This window comes from Hippopotamus amphibius, chromosome 15 (assembly GCF_030028045.1).
Source record: "Hippopotamus amphibius kiboko isolate mHipAmp2 chromosome 15, mHipAmp2.hap2, whole genome shotgun sequence".
In the NCBI taxonomy this organism is placed as follows: Eukaryota; Metazoa; Chordata; class Mammalia; order Artiodactyla; family Hippopotamidae; genus Hippopotamus; species Hippopotamus amphibius.
In genome coordinates this window covers 57,936,739-57,949,790 of record NC_080200.1, presented here as the reverse complement: position 1 = coordinate 57,949,790, position 13,052 = coordinate 57,936,739, and the positions used below count along the sequence as shown (strand labels likewise).

The window sequence follows — 13,052 nt, the reverse complement described above, 5'->3', positions numbered from 1 at the left end:
GGATGACTCCACTGGTCACCCAGACTAGACACATTATTCTCTTCTAGATGAAGAAGGCTCCATGCACAACTGTGCAAAGTCAGTGGGAGGCAGGGTTGCTGGTTTCAGCTCATAAAAACCCCCGTATACTGTAGAGCCCTTTGAGTTGCCTTGTGGGCGTGCACTGTTGGAACTAACAGCCTAACAGCATTCTGATGACGTTACGCATTGTCCCTAAATGCAAGCCAACAATTAACCTTGTGTGATACCACAAGAATAAAAAGAATATTGAAACTTCCATCTTCAACCCACTGGATTTTTAGTTTACTAACATCTGAACACATTTCTGTTTCAGAGGAAACCCCGTTCCTTGTCGTCCTGGGGTGTAATGCAGAGAGACACTGACCACTTTCAGTGAGGTTCCTGTTTTCTGCTGAACAAATTCTTGACTGCTCCAAACCCTTCTCCAAGTTAAACAATCAAATCCACTGTGTCAACGAGGCCCTAGAGCTGGAATATCTCACCCACTTTTTCATAAAAAGTCATGCTTGATGTTATCCTTCTTTATTCAATTTCTTCTTAATTCTTCAAGTTCCGAAGACCAACAGGAAAATACAGAGCAACACTGTGCTCATTAGAAGTCCTTCTTCAAGTTTGAACGTAGAAAATAATGTATTTTTCTACTTTAATTCATGGAAACATCAGAGCCTGTTCTTACCTCTCTCCCTCCATATTTCTCTCTATAAAATTCTTGAGTGGATACTTTAAATCATTTGATCCTAAAGGTAGCTGTTTTTTCGTTTTGTTTTATTTTGTTTTTTAACTGTTAGGAGTATTTATTTTTAAAAATAAACCAAATAGGGCACAGAGAAGTATGAAAACTACCAAGGGAAAACAGATTTTTCTTTAAGGGTTAATGTTTCCTCAAGTTAAAAACAAAAGCAAAAAGTCATTTTCTACCAAAATGTAAGTAAATTGGGTAGCTGCTCTTGGGTAAAAGTTTCTGATTTGGACCATGTTCTCAAAATGCCCCTTCCCTCTGCCCATATTATATACTGGCTACCTTCTTCCCACTTTGACTGTTACACAAATCTCTAATGACCCCTCTTCGTCTGGAAACAAACTATACAGGCGCATTACAAGTCCTACACACACACACACACACACACACACACACAGGCGCATTACAAGTCCTACACACACATACACACACACACACCATGTTTTCCAGGTTTAAAACACCGACCAAGCAATTCTGGGCCTTGTAGCTTTGTAGCTGACAAGATTCTCATTGACCCTACATCAGTCAGACGCCTCTGAGCCCCCTTTCCCACGATGTCTCACTAACATTGGGCCCCGTTTTTGGCCTGCCTAGTCTATTTGCAGTGAGAATCTGGCCATGTCAGTTTACAAGAATTCTCCTACCCTTGATATCTCATCACCCTCAATTTCTGATCAAACATCTCATCCCCCATACTTGGCCTGCCTTGAGCAAGAATCCTGTTAGGTCAGGTGAGCCAGGACCAATCCCCCCATCCTCGATGTCTCCTCTTAGTAATTTTCCATCCCTGACCCCCTCCCTCTGCTCATTGGCTATAAATCCCCACCTGTCCTGCTGTATCCAGAGCTGAGCTTGATCTCTCTCCCTACGACAACAGTGTTGACTGCTTTTGCAATAGTCCTGAATGAGATCTTATCATTTTAGCAAATATCACACTAATTTCTTCTTTGACCTGGGGGACAATCAGATGATGGATAAAGTATATATGGCCTCAAGCAACTGACTGTCTAGACGGGGAAAGAGGCCTGCAGTACAACAACATGAACACGAGGCAGCATGAACTGAGTGCTGTTAACAGTTAACAGTACAAGCACAGTGCTGTGTTTTACTGTTATTCTCTGTAACCATCCTTGTTGTGGTTATATATGGTTGAGTAGGTTCTTAGGTGCATAACCCATTTTTCAGTGCACGTAAAGGTTTGAGGACAAGGTGGTGCTAAAACAGGTACTCTTGAGAGTACAAATTTCGGCAAAAATACGATGCAGATTCACAATGCCAACTGAAGCCTGAATTCCCTAGGGAAATGTGAAGTTCACTTGACTGCTACAGAGTTATTCTGACCAAAATATAAATAGAGTCACAAGAGGAAAGGAGAATTAAATTTAATCAAAATGTGTAACAGCATCCTCAGCTTTGTAGTGCTAAGGTGATCACAAAGTTCCATGTCTTTCCGGAAGCTCCCAATGTGAAGAGGATCTACGTTTATGTACACCAGGAGGCTCGTCTACGCCTGGATCCTCCCTGTGGACCCCTGGGTGGGGCGTCCCTCAGAGGCTGAGCTCTCCTGGCACTACGTCCTGAATCAGTATATCTGCCAACAGCTTATCAACTCCAATTCGAATTTCTTGGCTCTCCATTTGCTTCTCTACACTTCTGTAGAGCCATTGTCCTAAGACATGGACAAAATCATGCCACTTCCATCTTCAAAACCCAATAAGGACCCCACTGCCCACAACCATAAGTCTAAACTCCTACCTGTGGATGATTTGTGCCAGGTACTTTTCCGGCTGCTTCTTCTCCTGTCTTTCCCTGCTGCTTCTTCTCCTGTCTTTCCCTGCATCCTGTGTTCCAGCCCCCCAGCAACTCCCCATCAGTCCCTGAGCATCCCTCCCCTCCTACTTCGCTTGGATTGATTCCTCAGGCCCTGCACACCTCTCTCCTAATTCCTCCCTTATCCTTCCAGGTGCAGCTCAGGTGCTAAAGTCTTTCAGACGGCATTCCTGCCTCTCACATCAGAATCAATCATTCCTTTTTGCAATATTGTTTCCATAGACAATTGTCAATCTCTGCACGACATTTAGTTCAATCATATATAGCTTTATGAAGTTAGTTACTTACATGTTTGCCTGCCCCACTAGATCATAAATCATGTGAGGGCAGAAGACAGTGTGTGTGTGTGTGTGTGTGTGTGTGTGTGTGTGTATGAGAGAGAGAGAGAGAGGTATTAACGTACTAGCCCAGCTTCTGGCAAATATCAAGTATCTAAAAATGTAAATAAACGGATCCCAAAGTGGATGGATTAAGTCAGATCTTTTCTTTTTTAAGCTCAATAGTCTGTTTCTGACACCAAGGTGCATTTTACAGCATTCTTTGACTCCGACTCAAGGATACACCTTGGATACATCCATTGGAGAACTTATCTGAACGGCTCATACTTTCAACCTACAGCATCTCCTGGGATTATTAAGTTCACTCATAGTCTCTCAGTTCAGTTCTTTCTCTCCCTCCCTCTCCTCTCTAAATAAAATTTTACTTCCTTCAAATTTCATGAGGGTGGTGGGGGCAGCAGAGTCCTAAGTCCAGAAGGCCAATATTTATTAAACAAGGCCATTTTTACTCACTCTATACTTGAAAATAAAATTGGAATATGTAACAGAGTTTTCACCTTTCTAGTGAAGAGTCCTAACCTCTGAAGTACATTCTTATACACCAGCATCTTAACTCTGTCCTTTTGAACATTTCACTTGGCCCTTTCTGGAAATTCTGTAATTCTACACAGATATACTATGCTCATTATTTTAGGTCTGTGGCTATTTAGAAAAATAAGGGAACATTTTCTGTTTCATTTTCAATACCCTCCACCTAATGATACTTACAAGGCTCTAGCAGGACCTCTGGGATGATGTGTTCAAGAGAGATCTACAAGTCTTCTGGGTTGTACCACAGGCGAATATTTAGTAATTGATGCCCACTGTGCTGTAATCAAAGGTATTCCCTTCCCCCATAAATTCACTGGTTAAGAGTGTGCACCTATGTGTATGGGTACATGCGTGCAAGTGCGTGTGTTGCAACAGAACAAAGCCACAGCCTCTTGACATTTCTCACTGATAGCCATTCTTATCATTTGTAGTCTTGGCTATTTCACCATATACTTCCTCCCATAGATTATTATAAAAAGATGAGCCATCTTGGCTTTCCATATGATTCTAAAATCCATATGACTTCCAGGGAACTCCATGGGTTCTACATTTCCCTGGAGATGTGCTGTTTCTTTGGCCAACATCAGTTCTCACGGATGACAAATTCTTCATTAGCTCCTACCAAGCAGTATTCTTTATTTATAAGATGATAACCACAGCTTGGCCATTTCTAGACAAATACAACAAGGAACACCAGGGGTCTATACAGATACAGGGGCTACAAGGCAGACAGAAACAACAACCAGAGTGTCAAAGAGCACAGAGGCACCAAATGCTGCTACAAACAAGTTGGAAAGGATTTTGTATGCTGCCCTCTTGAGTCTAGCCATTCTAAAAATCAGCTTGCTCACACTCTTAAGGTAAAGATCAAGGGCTCCAGCTAGTAAGCCAGTATGTCCCAAGGTGGTTGGATTATTATTATACAGCCAAGTCTGAGTTCCGGTCCCTACATTTTTCTGTTTTCAGGTCTCATTCACTGGACTGCCCAATCCAGCTAAATGTATTGTTGGTAAATCAGTTGACAAAGCACTGAAGATAAGCTGGTGAGAAAGTATTCCTGACCTACAAATGCCCCCCCGTTGTTATACTAATGTGAATATATGCTGAATTTTCCTTTTTCCAACCTAAAAACATCTTACTTTGTTAACCTAAAGCAGGTGAAGGAAGGAGGTAGTGGTCTTAGGACAGGACTTCTGCTTCTGGATCTGCCACATGCGAGTGTGTTACTTTCAACATAAACCTCTCTGGGGCTCAGTTTCCTTACATACAAAATAAAAGGGGGTTGGTTTAGAAGCTCTAAGAAAAGAAAGAGGAGCTACTTTAAATGAATCTAAGTTTAGTTTCTTCTAAACCACAAATAACTGGACTGGTGATATTTTTTCTCACTGTGCTTCCACTCCCAAATGATCTAATTTAGCACCAGAGAGTGATTTGGAGCATAAGAAAGGAACAGGGCCCAGCACGAGAGGGAAGAGAATGGTTCAGATTGGAAAGCGTCAAGTTCAGAAGTGGGAACAAATCATGGCCACCTTGTAAAGGATGTAGAAGTCTTGTTGATGACTTGTTTTCTGGACCCATTCTCTCACAAAAGGTTTTTATTCAGGCGCCAATATTTTCATGAGGCCCATGAGTTTCAGCTGTCTTTCTTGGAACACGAATGTCAAGTATATCTGACTGTTCCTCAGTGGAGCCTCTGTAATAGGCTGGTCTGGAACCAAGAAAAGCTTCTCAAAAATTCACCCGACCAAGAGGCAGGGCAGTCAACATGACAAGCCACGAGCTCTGACCACTATGCAACGTGATGGCAAAACAAACTCTCCCACAGGGAGAAGAAAAACAGTCATTTGGGATGTGAAGAAAGAAAGGGCCACGGGCCGGGAACATAAGCTTTTACCTAATTCTATGGACCTTGGCTTTCCTACACATTTTGCCACGAGTTTCTGCTGGATACATTTTTTTAAATTAAAAAATAACATAAAATCTGCTTTGATGATTCTGTGGTACGATATTTTCTACATTCAAATATTTCACTGGATAAAATGCTTCAATTCCCTTAGACATGGGCTCTCCTTTTTCTGTTGTTTTTGCCAACTAGACAGATGGAAAGGATGTATCGTGTAAGAGTCTAGGATTGGACACTGTGGGGTAGAAATGATGAATCAAAGCTTACGGATTCTGTTTGGCTTTCCGTGGCGCACTTTGGCAGCCTCGGGGTACACGTGTCAGAGGCTGTCTGACCCTGCATGCTGGTCGATGGTGCTAGAATTCTGTGTGTGCCGCTAAAACACAGGGAAGAGAACAATGGAAACTGTTAAATGTGAGTGGAAATGAGTGAGATGCAAGGATGGAAATAGGAAGTGCCAAAAGGGAACGAAAGAAAAAACGAAGCGCTCACGTGAATGCAAGCAAGAACATAAGTATTTCTCAACTACCATGAAATGAAACACATTTGTAGTGTTGAATTAATCCTCCACCAATTATACACTCTGCATCCACCAGTGACTGTCCAACCAGCTTCCTTCTTTCTCCTCAGCCCGCCTTCTGTATTTCTCTTATATAGAAGGAGTCAAGAGGTCAGACTTGGCTTCAGAAAATGTGACACCTGCCATCACTTTATATGTCGAGGTTCACAATGTGAAGAACCAAAAGCTTGCTTATTTCCTCAGGGTATTTTGTCTAGAGAATTATCCCCAGAGGCAGCCATGTCTCAAACACGGCTACACCACCTGTCCCACCAGCATCCGGCAGAGACAGGCGTCACCTGGAGAGAGGGGTCATCCACACGTTCATTGTAAAAAATAAAGAGCTCATTATAATACTAGCAGGAAAATTTAAAATTTCAATGCAGATGCAGAAAGAGCAAGATGTAACGAAACCAAAAGTTATCAAACTAGTCTGCCCATCACAATTACAATTCGGGATGCATTCTGATGGAGGCTTTAGCTTTGTTCTCTCACCTACTTCACTCCAGGTGGAAGCCCAGGCTTTTGCCCAAACTCCATCTTTAAGTGTTTCTTGCTCTCCAGCAGGACCAGCAAGGGGAGAAACCTGGCCCATGCCCACCTCCATCAACCCCTCCTTGAGCTGTCCAGCTTTATAAAAAAATTTTTTTTAATGAGGCAGAAGAAGAAAAAGGATCTAAGTATGTAAGTAAGCACATCTATGCAAACTGGCTTCCATGCTACCCCCAGTTTTTTCATGGCTGTCACTTCTCCAATGTGAATATAGTGATTCTGCCCTGGCTTCTTCCAGAAAGAAATAAAAAGCATCACTGAAACACTATCATTCTAGTCTATGGCTTGAAATGTACACACCCTGCACACTTAGCAGACCATTCTTTAGCACAGGCCTTGACAAAGAACTTATATTTAATTGCTTCTGCACAGCTACTTTTGAAAAGAGCTAATTTTTAAAAAATGACAAAATATTTCATTCTAAAAACAAATTTATTGAGGTTTTAACACAGAGATTGAAAGTGGTTTCACTCTAAGGCTCAATTCTGAATAGGGAATTAATGATCAGTCCACTGGCACAAGCTGGCCCTTGTCTGTCCCAAATGGGCACTGCTGGCCAGTGTCCAGAAAGAGCTGATCTAGTCCTGGAAGGTGACTCTCCGGGAAGTTTCCATAATTATCTTTGGAAAAATGAAATACATATTATTCTGCTGTCTTTCTCTCTTTCTTTTTCATAACTTGTAAGATAACTAAACCTTGAAGAAAGACATTCTGGCAGGAAACAGACTGCTACACAAATCTATGTACCCATATCTTAACCTAAGATGATATTAGTATAATGCCATCGTGAAGGTGGGCAACGTAGGTCGGGACTCTACAGCAATAAGCCCTCCCGATGAGCCCAGCATTTAGAGGACAAGGAGGTCCTCTCTGCAGTGAAAGCTGTTCCAAGGTTAAGTGGAATTCTTTCTCACCTTCATTTTAGTATGCTTATTTTTGCCATAGAGAGAGCCACCTTCCAAGCCAACTCCTATGGACTTCCTGCAAGTGGGTTAAAACAAATTAAGGTGAATCTCAAACAACTTTTGCAGCTCAGTAGAGAACATCACTGGGAGACATACATGCTCACATATTTTGGGCCAAACACTGTGGTATAAATTAAAAACACCTCATTCCTGCAGAAACAGTTAAGACTAGGGAAATCCAGTATTTTATAAATAAGCTTTTTATAGTTTTAGGCCAGCTTTTACACGTTAGTGGTAAGTATAATAAAATGTCTCTATAAAATAAGAGTAATAGACAAGTGAACTTTCTAAATAAGTATGAGCTTCAATTCTAACCACAGGCTTGACTTTAGCCTGCTAAAGTAGTGGTTTTAGTTGGAATGAAATAAGAACTTACTGTGTACCATTATACAATAAAATTATCCTAAAGTTTCAATACATGGGATTCCTATACAACTTATTATTTTGTTAGGGAGAAAGTTATTCTTATTTATTTTTTACTGAAGTATAGTTGATAGGAAAAGTTATTCTGACACTTTTTAAGACAGTAAAGATTTTATTCAGGACTATCGCACTAGAGGGTCAATGGTATCATCATTGGGGAGAGATCAAGCTCAGCTCTGGACACAGCAGGACAAGAGGGGATTTACAGCCAATGAGCAGAGTCAGGGGGTCAGTGGATGGAAAATTACGTCATGGATGGGGGATTCTTGCTAAGAGCAGACCGAGGGCTTATACATCAAAGTTGGGGGATGTGGAACTTGATCAGATATTGAGGGTGATCAGATAGCAAAGGCTGAGGATTCTCTCTAAACTGACACAGCAGGACTCTTGCTAAAGGCACAGACACTGAAGGTCAAGGTCAAGGCCTGGTTCAGAAGAAGGCTAGCTAAAACTTGGTTAAGGAGAGAATCTTTGTCAATTTCTACCATGAGTTTAAGTTATGAAACTTCAAACACATGCAAAGACTTTATGAGAGCCTGACAGCACAAGGATGATAAATTTGTGGGTTTGTAGAGACATTCCAAGTTAAATCCGAGCATGTCTCTACTAGTCACCCCGTGAGGGTAATAATCTAGCAAAACCTCCATCTCCAATCCATAGTAATAAGCTCAAAGGTCTGAGTTTCTTCAGAGTGAGGGCCATCTGGTTGCCAACAACCCTTAACTGGCCACAAAGGCAGAGCCTCTTATCACCTTACTTAGAATTACAGTAACAGCTCTTGGACTCCAAAAACAGAATGACATAAAATAGCCTATATTCCAGAGAAAGCACGGAGGGAGGAAAATTGTCACTAATAAAGACTCCGTGACAGATTCTGGCTAGGAGTTAATGTTAATCGTTTCTGTTAATTATGGCTTACACTTGCTGCAAGCGAGGGCTTCAGAGCATTTGAACTGGCATTAACGTGCCATTTTCCCACTGACCGTACTAAACAAAAACGTTAAGCCTTCATTAATCAAAACTTCTACATTTTCAGTAGGGAAAAAGCCCAGTACAATAAACACAACCGTTAGCTGAAAAAGGAATATGGTAACTAGAGAAAGTTTTGGAACTATAATTGGAGGCTTTATTTTCTACTGGATCTCTTCCATGTAGCTATGGTAACAGCAGACCCAGATAAAGGAGTGAGAAAAGGAATCCTTTACATTAAGGTTCTCTGATCTTGATTTTTCATTTCCTTTAAGTAATGACTAACATTAAATCAGTGCTTGTTTGCTTTTTCCATAAAAAGAAAGTCAAATCTGCTGTGGAACAGCATTTGACCTGTACAAATAAACAATTCCAAAATAAAGTTATATTTTCCAGAAAGACCTGTCAACATTTTCCTTTTCCAGAACTGACATTTAGTTTTCTGCAAGCAAGCAGACATTTCACGCGATCCCTTTTTTCTTCCTATCTGAAGCTGCAATCAAGCCATTAATGGACTTACTCTGTGAAAACATTAGACCTGGACTGTTCAGTGTAGCAACCACTGGCCATATTTGCTACTGAGCACTTGAAATGTGACCAGTGAACTGAGATGTGCTGTAAGTGTAAAATACACACTGGCTATCAAAGACTTAGTACAAAAAAAGACTAAATGTCTCCTTAATAATTTTATTTTGATTACATGTTGAAATCATAGCATGATATATTAGGTTGAAGAAACTATAGCACAAATTTTTTTTCACCTTTTGAATGGGGCTACTAGAAAATTTTTAATTACATCTGTGGCTCATATGACATTTGTGTTGGACAGTACTGCATTACGATGGTTCTTTGGGGGAGGCTGTTTTCCTAGCCATCTGAACAGAATGAATAGTTCACACTTCAGAAATAGCACACCAGCAGAATCACATAATGACCCTACAATGGGCCCATCTGCTCAGATACTGATTTAACTCTGTTACATAATCTTTTGACTGTTTATTTAAAGGGAGTGGACTTCATTTTTCACGATATACAGCATGCATTCAGAAGCGATGCAAACCGCAATAGTAAAAACTCTGCCAATAAACAACAGAAATTTCATGACCACAAACCTACAAATCCAAGAAATACATGAAAACCACTTTGCCCTTTTCTTGGGCCCTAAGTACCTGACATTAAATATTACTAATACTGTACTAATTTGAGGTTATCTGGGCTTGGCAAAATTAAGTACACCATTAGGAAATTTTACAACTCTAAATGAAACCAAACTTTCAACTTACACATCTGACATTGACTATATTTGTTGCAAAGGGCAAAGTATGAACTTCAGAGGTTACCGCTAACAGTTGCTTGGGCCATCAGAAAACTGAATCCACATTTTCTTAAGCCTATAGTAGAAGAAAATAACTTTAGGTCATTTGTTTCATTGGTCCTAAGTGCTTTGAACTTGATTCATTTAAATGTCAGTGTGTCTATCTCCCAGAATATCAGGGATAACACGAGCAATAATTTAAAAATAAAAATAATTTTTGTAAAAAGAAGAGAGATCTTGGTTATGAAATCAGCAACTGACTGTGGAAACGAACAACTGACAACATTAAGTATGGCAAGAAAGCAGTCACAGCGTGGAGTATGAATGGACGATCCTCTCACAAATAAGTCAATAATTGAGAGACTGAGAGAGGAAAAGTGGGTTATTGTCAAGCAAACTGGGGAGCAAAACTACCAAATGACTTTCAAGTTCACAGCCTCTGACGCATAAGAAGCCATTTCCACATTTAAACTTTTCTTTCTTCCTGCGGTGCCGTTGCCCAGATAAACAGGCAGCAGACAGAAACCCACTGAACAAGTAGGTGGTAGCAAGAATATCTTCTTCTGACGAAGAGTCTGCAGAATCTTCAGACAGCCTTGACCAAGACAAACACCATCTCTGTTACATTTCGGCTCCACAAATATAAAGGCTGAAATGATCTATCTCCAGCAGGACTATCCTTCTTTGAAAGAGGGGAAAAAAAGTTCTGATAAAATGTGAATAGGAAAAAATTTAAAAGTGATGGAAAGCTGATTTTCCCCTCCAGATCTCTGGGGGCTGGGGAGGGGGACTGAATGTGAGCAGACCTAGCTTAGAAATGGTCTGTCTGCTGCAAGCATCTTATTCTTCTTAGAAATCAAACCCAGAACTGGACTGGAAGCTTAAAGGACAATAATGACAGCAATTTGTCCTAGAGCATGGATAGAGAAAGGTGGCTTCTTTCTTAATGTTGAAATTCAGCTGCATTTGAATTAGAAAAGGAATGAAATGCATGTCCGTGCTCATGAAATGTGAAACCCAGCAGCCCGACGTGCCACAAGAACCCAAAATACCCTCAACTTAACTCATGGAATGAGAATAACCATGTTAGGTTATTCATCATAGAAAAAAAGCAGTCATTTCCAAACAATGCCAGCTAGTAAATACAGTGAAAAGTCCTGCAGTTTGTGCGATCAGTCAATTAATCAGCTGATGTGAGTGATTGTTCCTGGTTCCTGATGTGTTATGAGGATCGCCGGCTCTCAAGAATGAGGTCCCAAGTCCTATGTCACGGCCCAAGAAGTTGGCCCTGGATACTTCCATTACCTGCCTGGCCCCTGTCTTGAGTCTGGCCTCAGAGCTCACCTCAGTCCCTCAGGGCTCTGGATATGCACCCTCTAAGGCAAGCAATGTCACTTTCTCAATTCAATGAAAATTACTTTGAAGAACAAATATGATAAAGAAAATAACTTCACACAGTGGAAAATACTCTGAGATCTAGAGATGAAAAGCATAGGATTATTGGGACTTCCCGGGTGGCGAAGTGGTTAAGAATCCGCCTGCTAATGCAGGGGACGTGGGTTTGATCCCTGGCCCGGGAAGATCCCACATTCCTTGGAGCAACTAAGCCTGCGTGCTGCAACTGCTGAAGCCTGCGCGCCTAGAGCCTGTACTCTGTAACAAGAGAAGTCGCCGCAATGAAGAGTAGCCCCTGCTCACCACAACTAGAGAAGGTCCATGCGCAGCAATGAAGACCCAATGCAGCCAAAAATAAATTTAAAACAAATAAATAAATTAAATTAAATTAATGTATCTTAAAAAAAAAAAAAGAAAAGCATAGGATTATCACCTGTTAGTAACAGACAGATCTGATGGTTAGCCTAAATTCTCTTCATGTTTTTATAAAACAAGGCCGCATGGAAAAGAAAAAACCCATGGCCATAAAGCCAAATATTCTGGAGAAGCTGCTTTCCTTATTCAGCTGCCTCACTGTGACTTTTCAAAAGGCAGATGAGGCCACAAACAACTGGGCACACACCCAACTGTCTTGAGGCTTGGCCAAAAGTGTAGAGATGCTGGCACACAGAAATTCTAGTTACGCAGCTATTCCATGGCCTATCAAAACCCTTTGTGCTATTACACATCTGCTGCTTCCATCTGACATCTATTTAAATCTCAGCTTTTTCAGTGCTTTTACAAGCTTATCTTAGTTTCAAAGAGGGACTTGCAGTCTATGGAATTGATAAAGGTGGCAACGAGCTGGTTCACTTTAACTGATCATGCAGAATCTCTTAAGAAAATAAACTCCCAATTGAAAGATCAGACTTTACACTGTCCACCTGTGGGTGCTCACTGAATGGTGCTTTTATCTTTTTTCTTTACAATGCTCTATTCAAAAGATTAAAGCACATATACCAGTGACATAAGATTATTTATCTCTGTGATTAAAATAGTAAGATCTAAGACAAGTAAGGAAACTAATTTTTCAAGGAATATCTAAACAGATATCAGGTTAAGACAGTAAAGCTACTTTTCCAGACTAATGCAACGCATGCATGGTTAACCTCGTAGTAAACACAGCATGTTTAGCTAAGCAAATAAACTAAAATAAACCAAAGGATAAAGTACACACCGCTGTGTGTTTTTCCATGCACATGTGTATCAGGTTTCCTTGACACACCACCCAGCTCATGACAAATTAATGACTGCTGCATCAGGTAGAGTGAACACCTCGTACTGGATTAATCCTCTTCTGCTGTACATCTCGATTTGGTCTCCTAAGAAGAAAAGAGTTGATGACTTTAAATTTGCTCTCTACCAAATTTTGTTAATTTCTGTTAATCCTGTGATTCTTCATCAATTCATATATATATTCTTTCATTTGAATTAAGGGCTTCTCTGTAATTCAGTTTCTTCATCCATCAAATG

General features: G+C 40.7%; 1 protein-coding gene across 6 annotated transcripts in view; it reads right to left on the bottom strand.

The window, feature by feature from the left end:
* The window catches only part of ANKH (ANKH inorganic pyrophosphate transport regulator), a 136,688-nt gene that overhangs the window by 84,036 nt on the left and 39,600 nt on the right, over positions 1-13,052 (bottom strand). The window contains exons 2-3 of one of the 6 annotated variants that reach the window (XM_057708140.1): positions 12,757-12,901; positions 10,114-10,221 (exon numbers count right to left, since the gene is read on the bottom strand). The exons of 4 other annotated variants lie outside the window; for them this stretch is intronic. Coding sequence is in view for 1 of the 2 variants with exons in the window: in XM_057708137.1 (XP_057564120.1) it covers positions 12,757-12,816 (60 nt within the window). In the remaining variant the exon portion in view is untranslated. The remainder of the gene's footprint in view (positions 1-10,113; positions 10,222-12,756; positions 12,902-13,052) is intronic. One more of the 6 variants, XM_057708137.1, reaches the window with a different exon arrangement.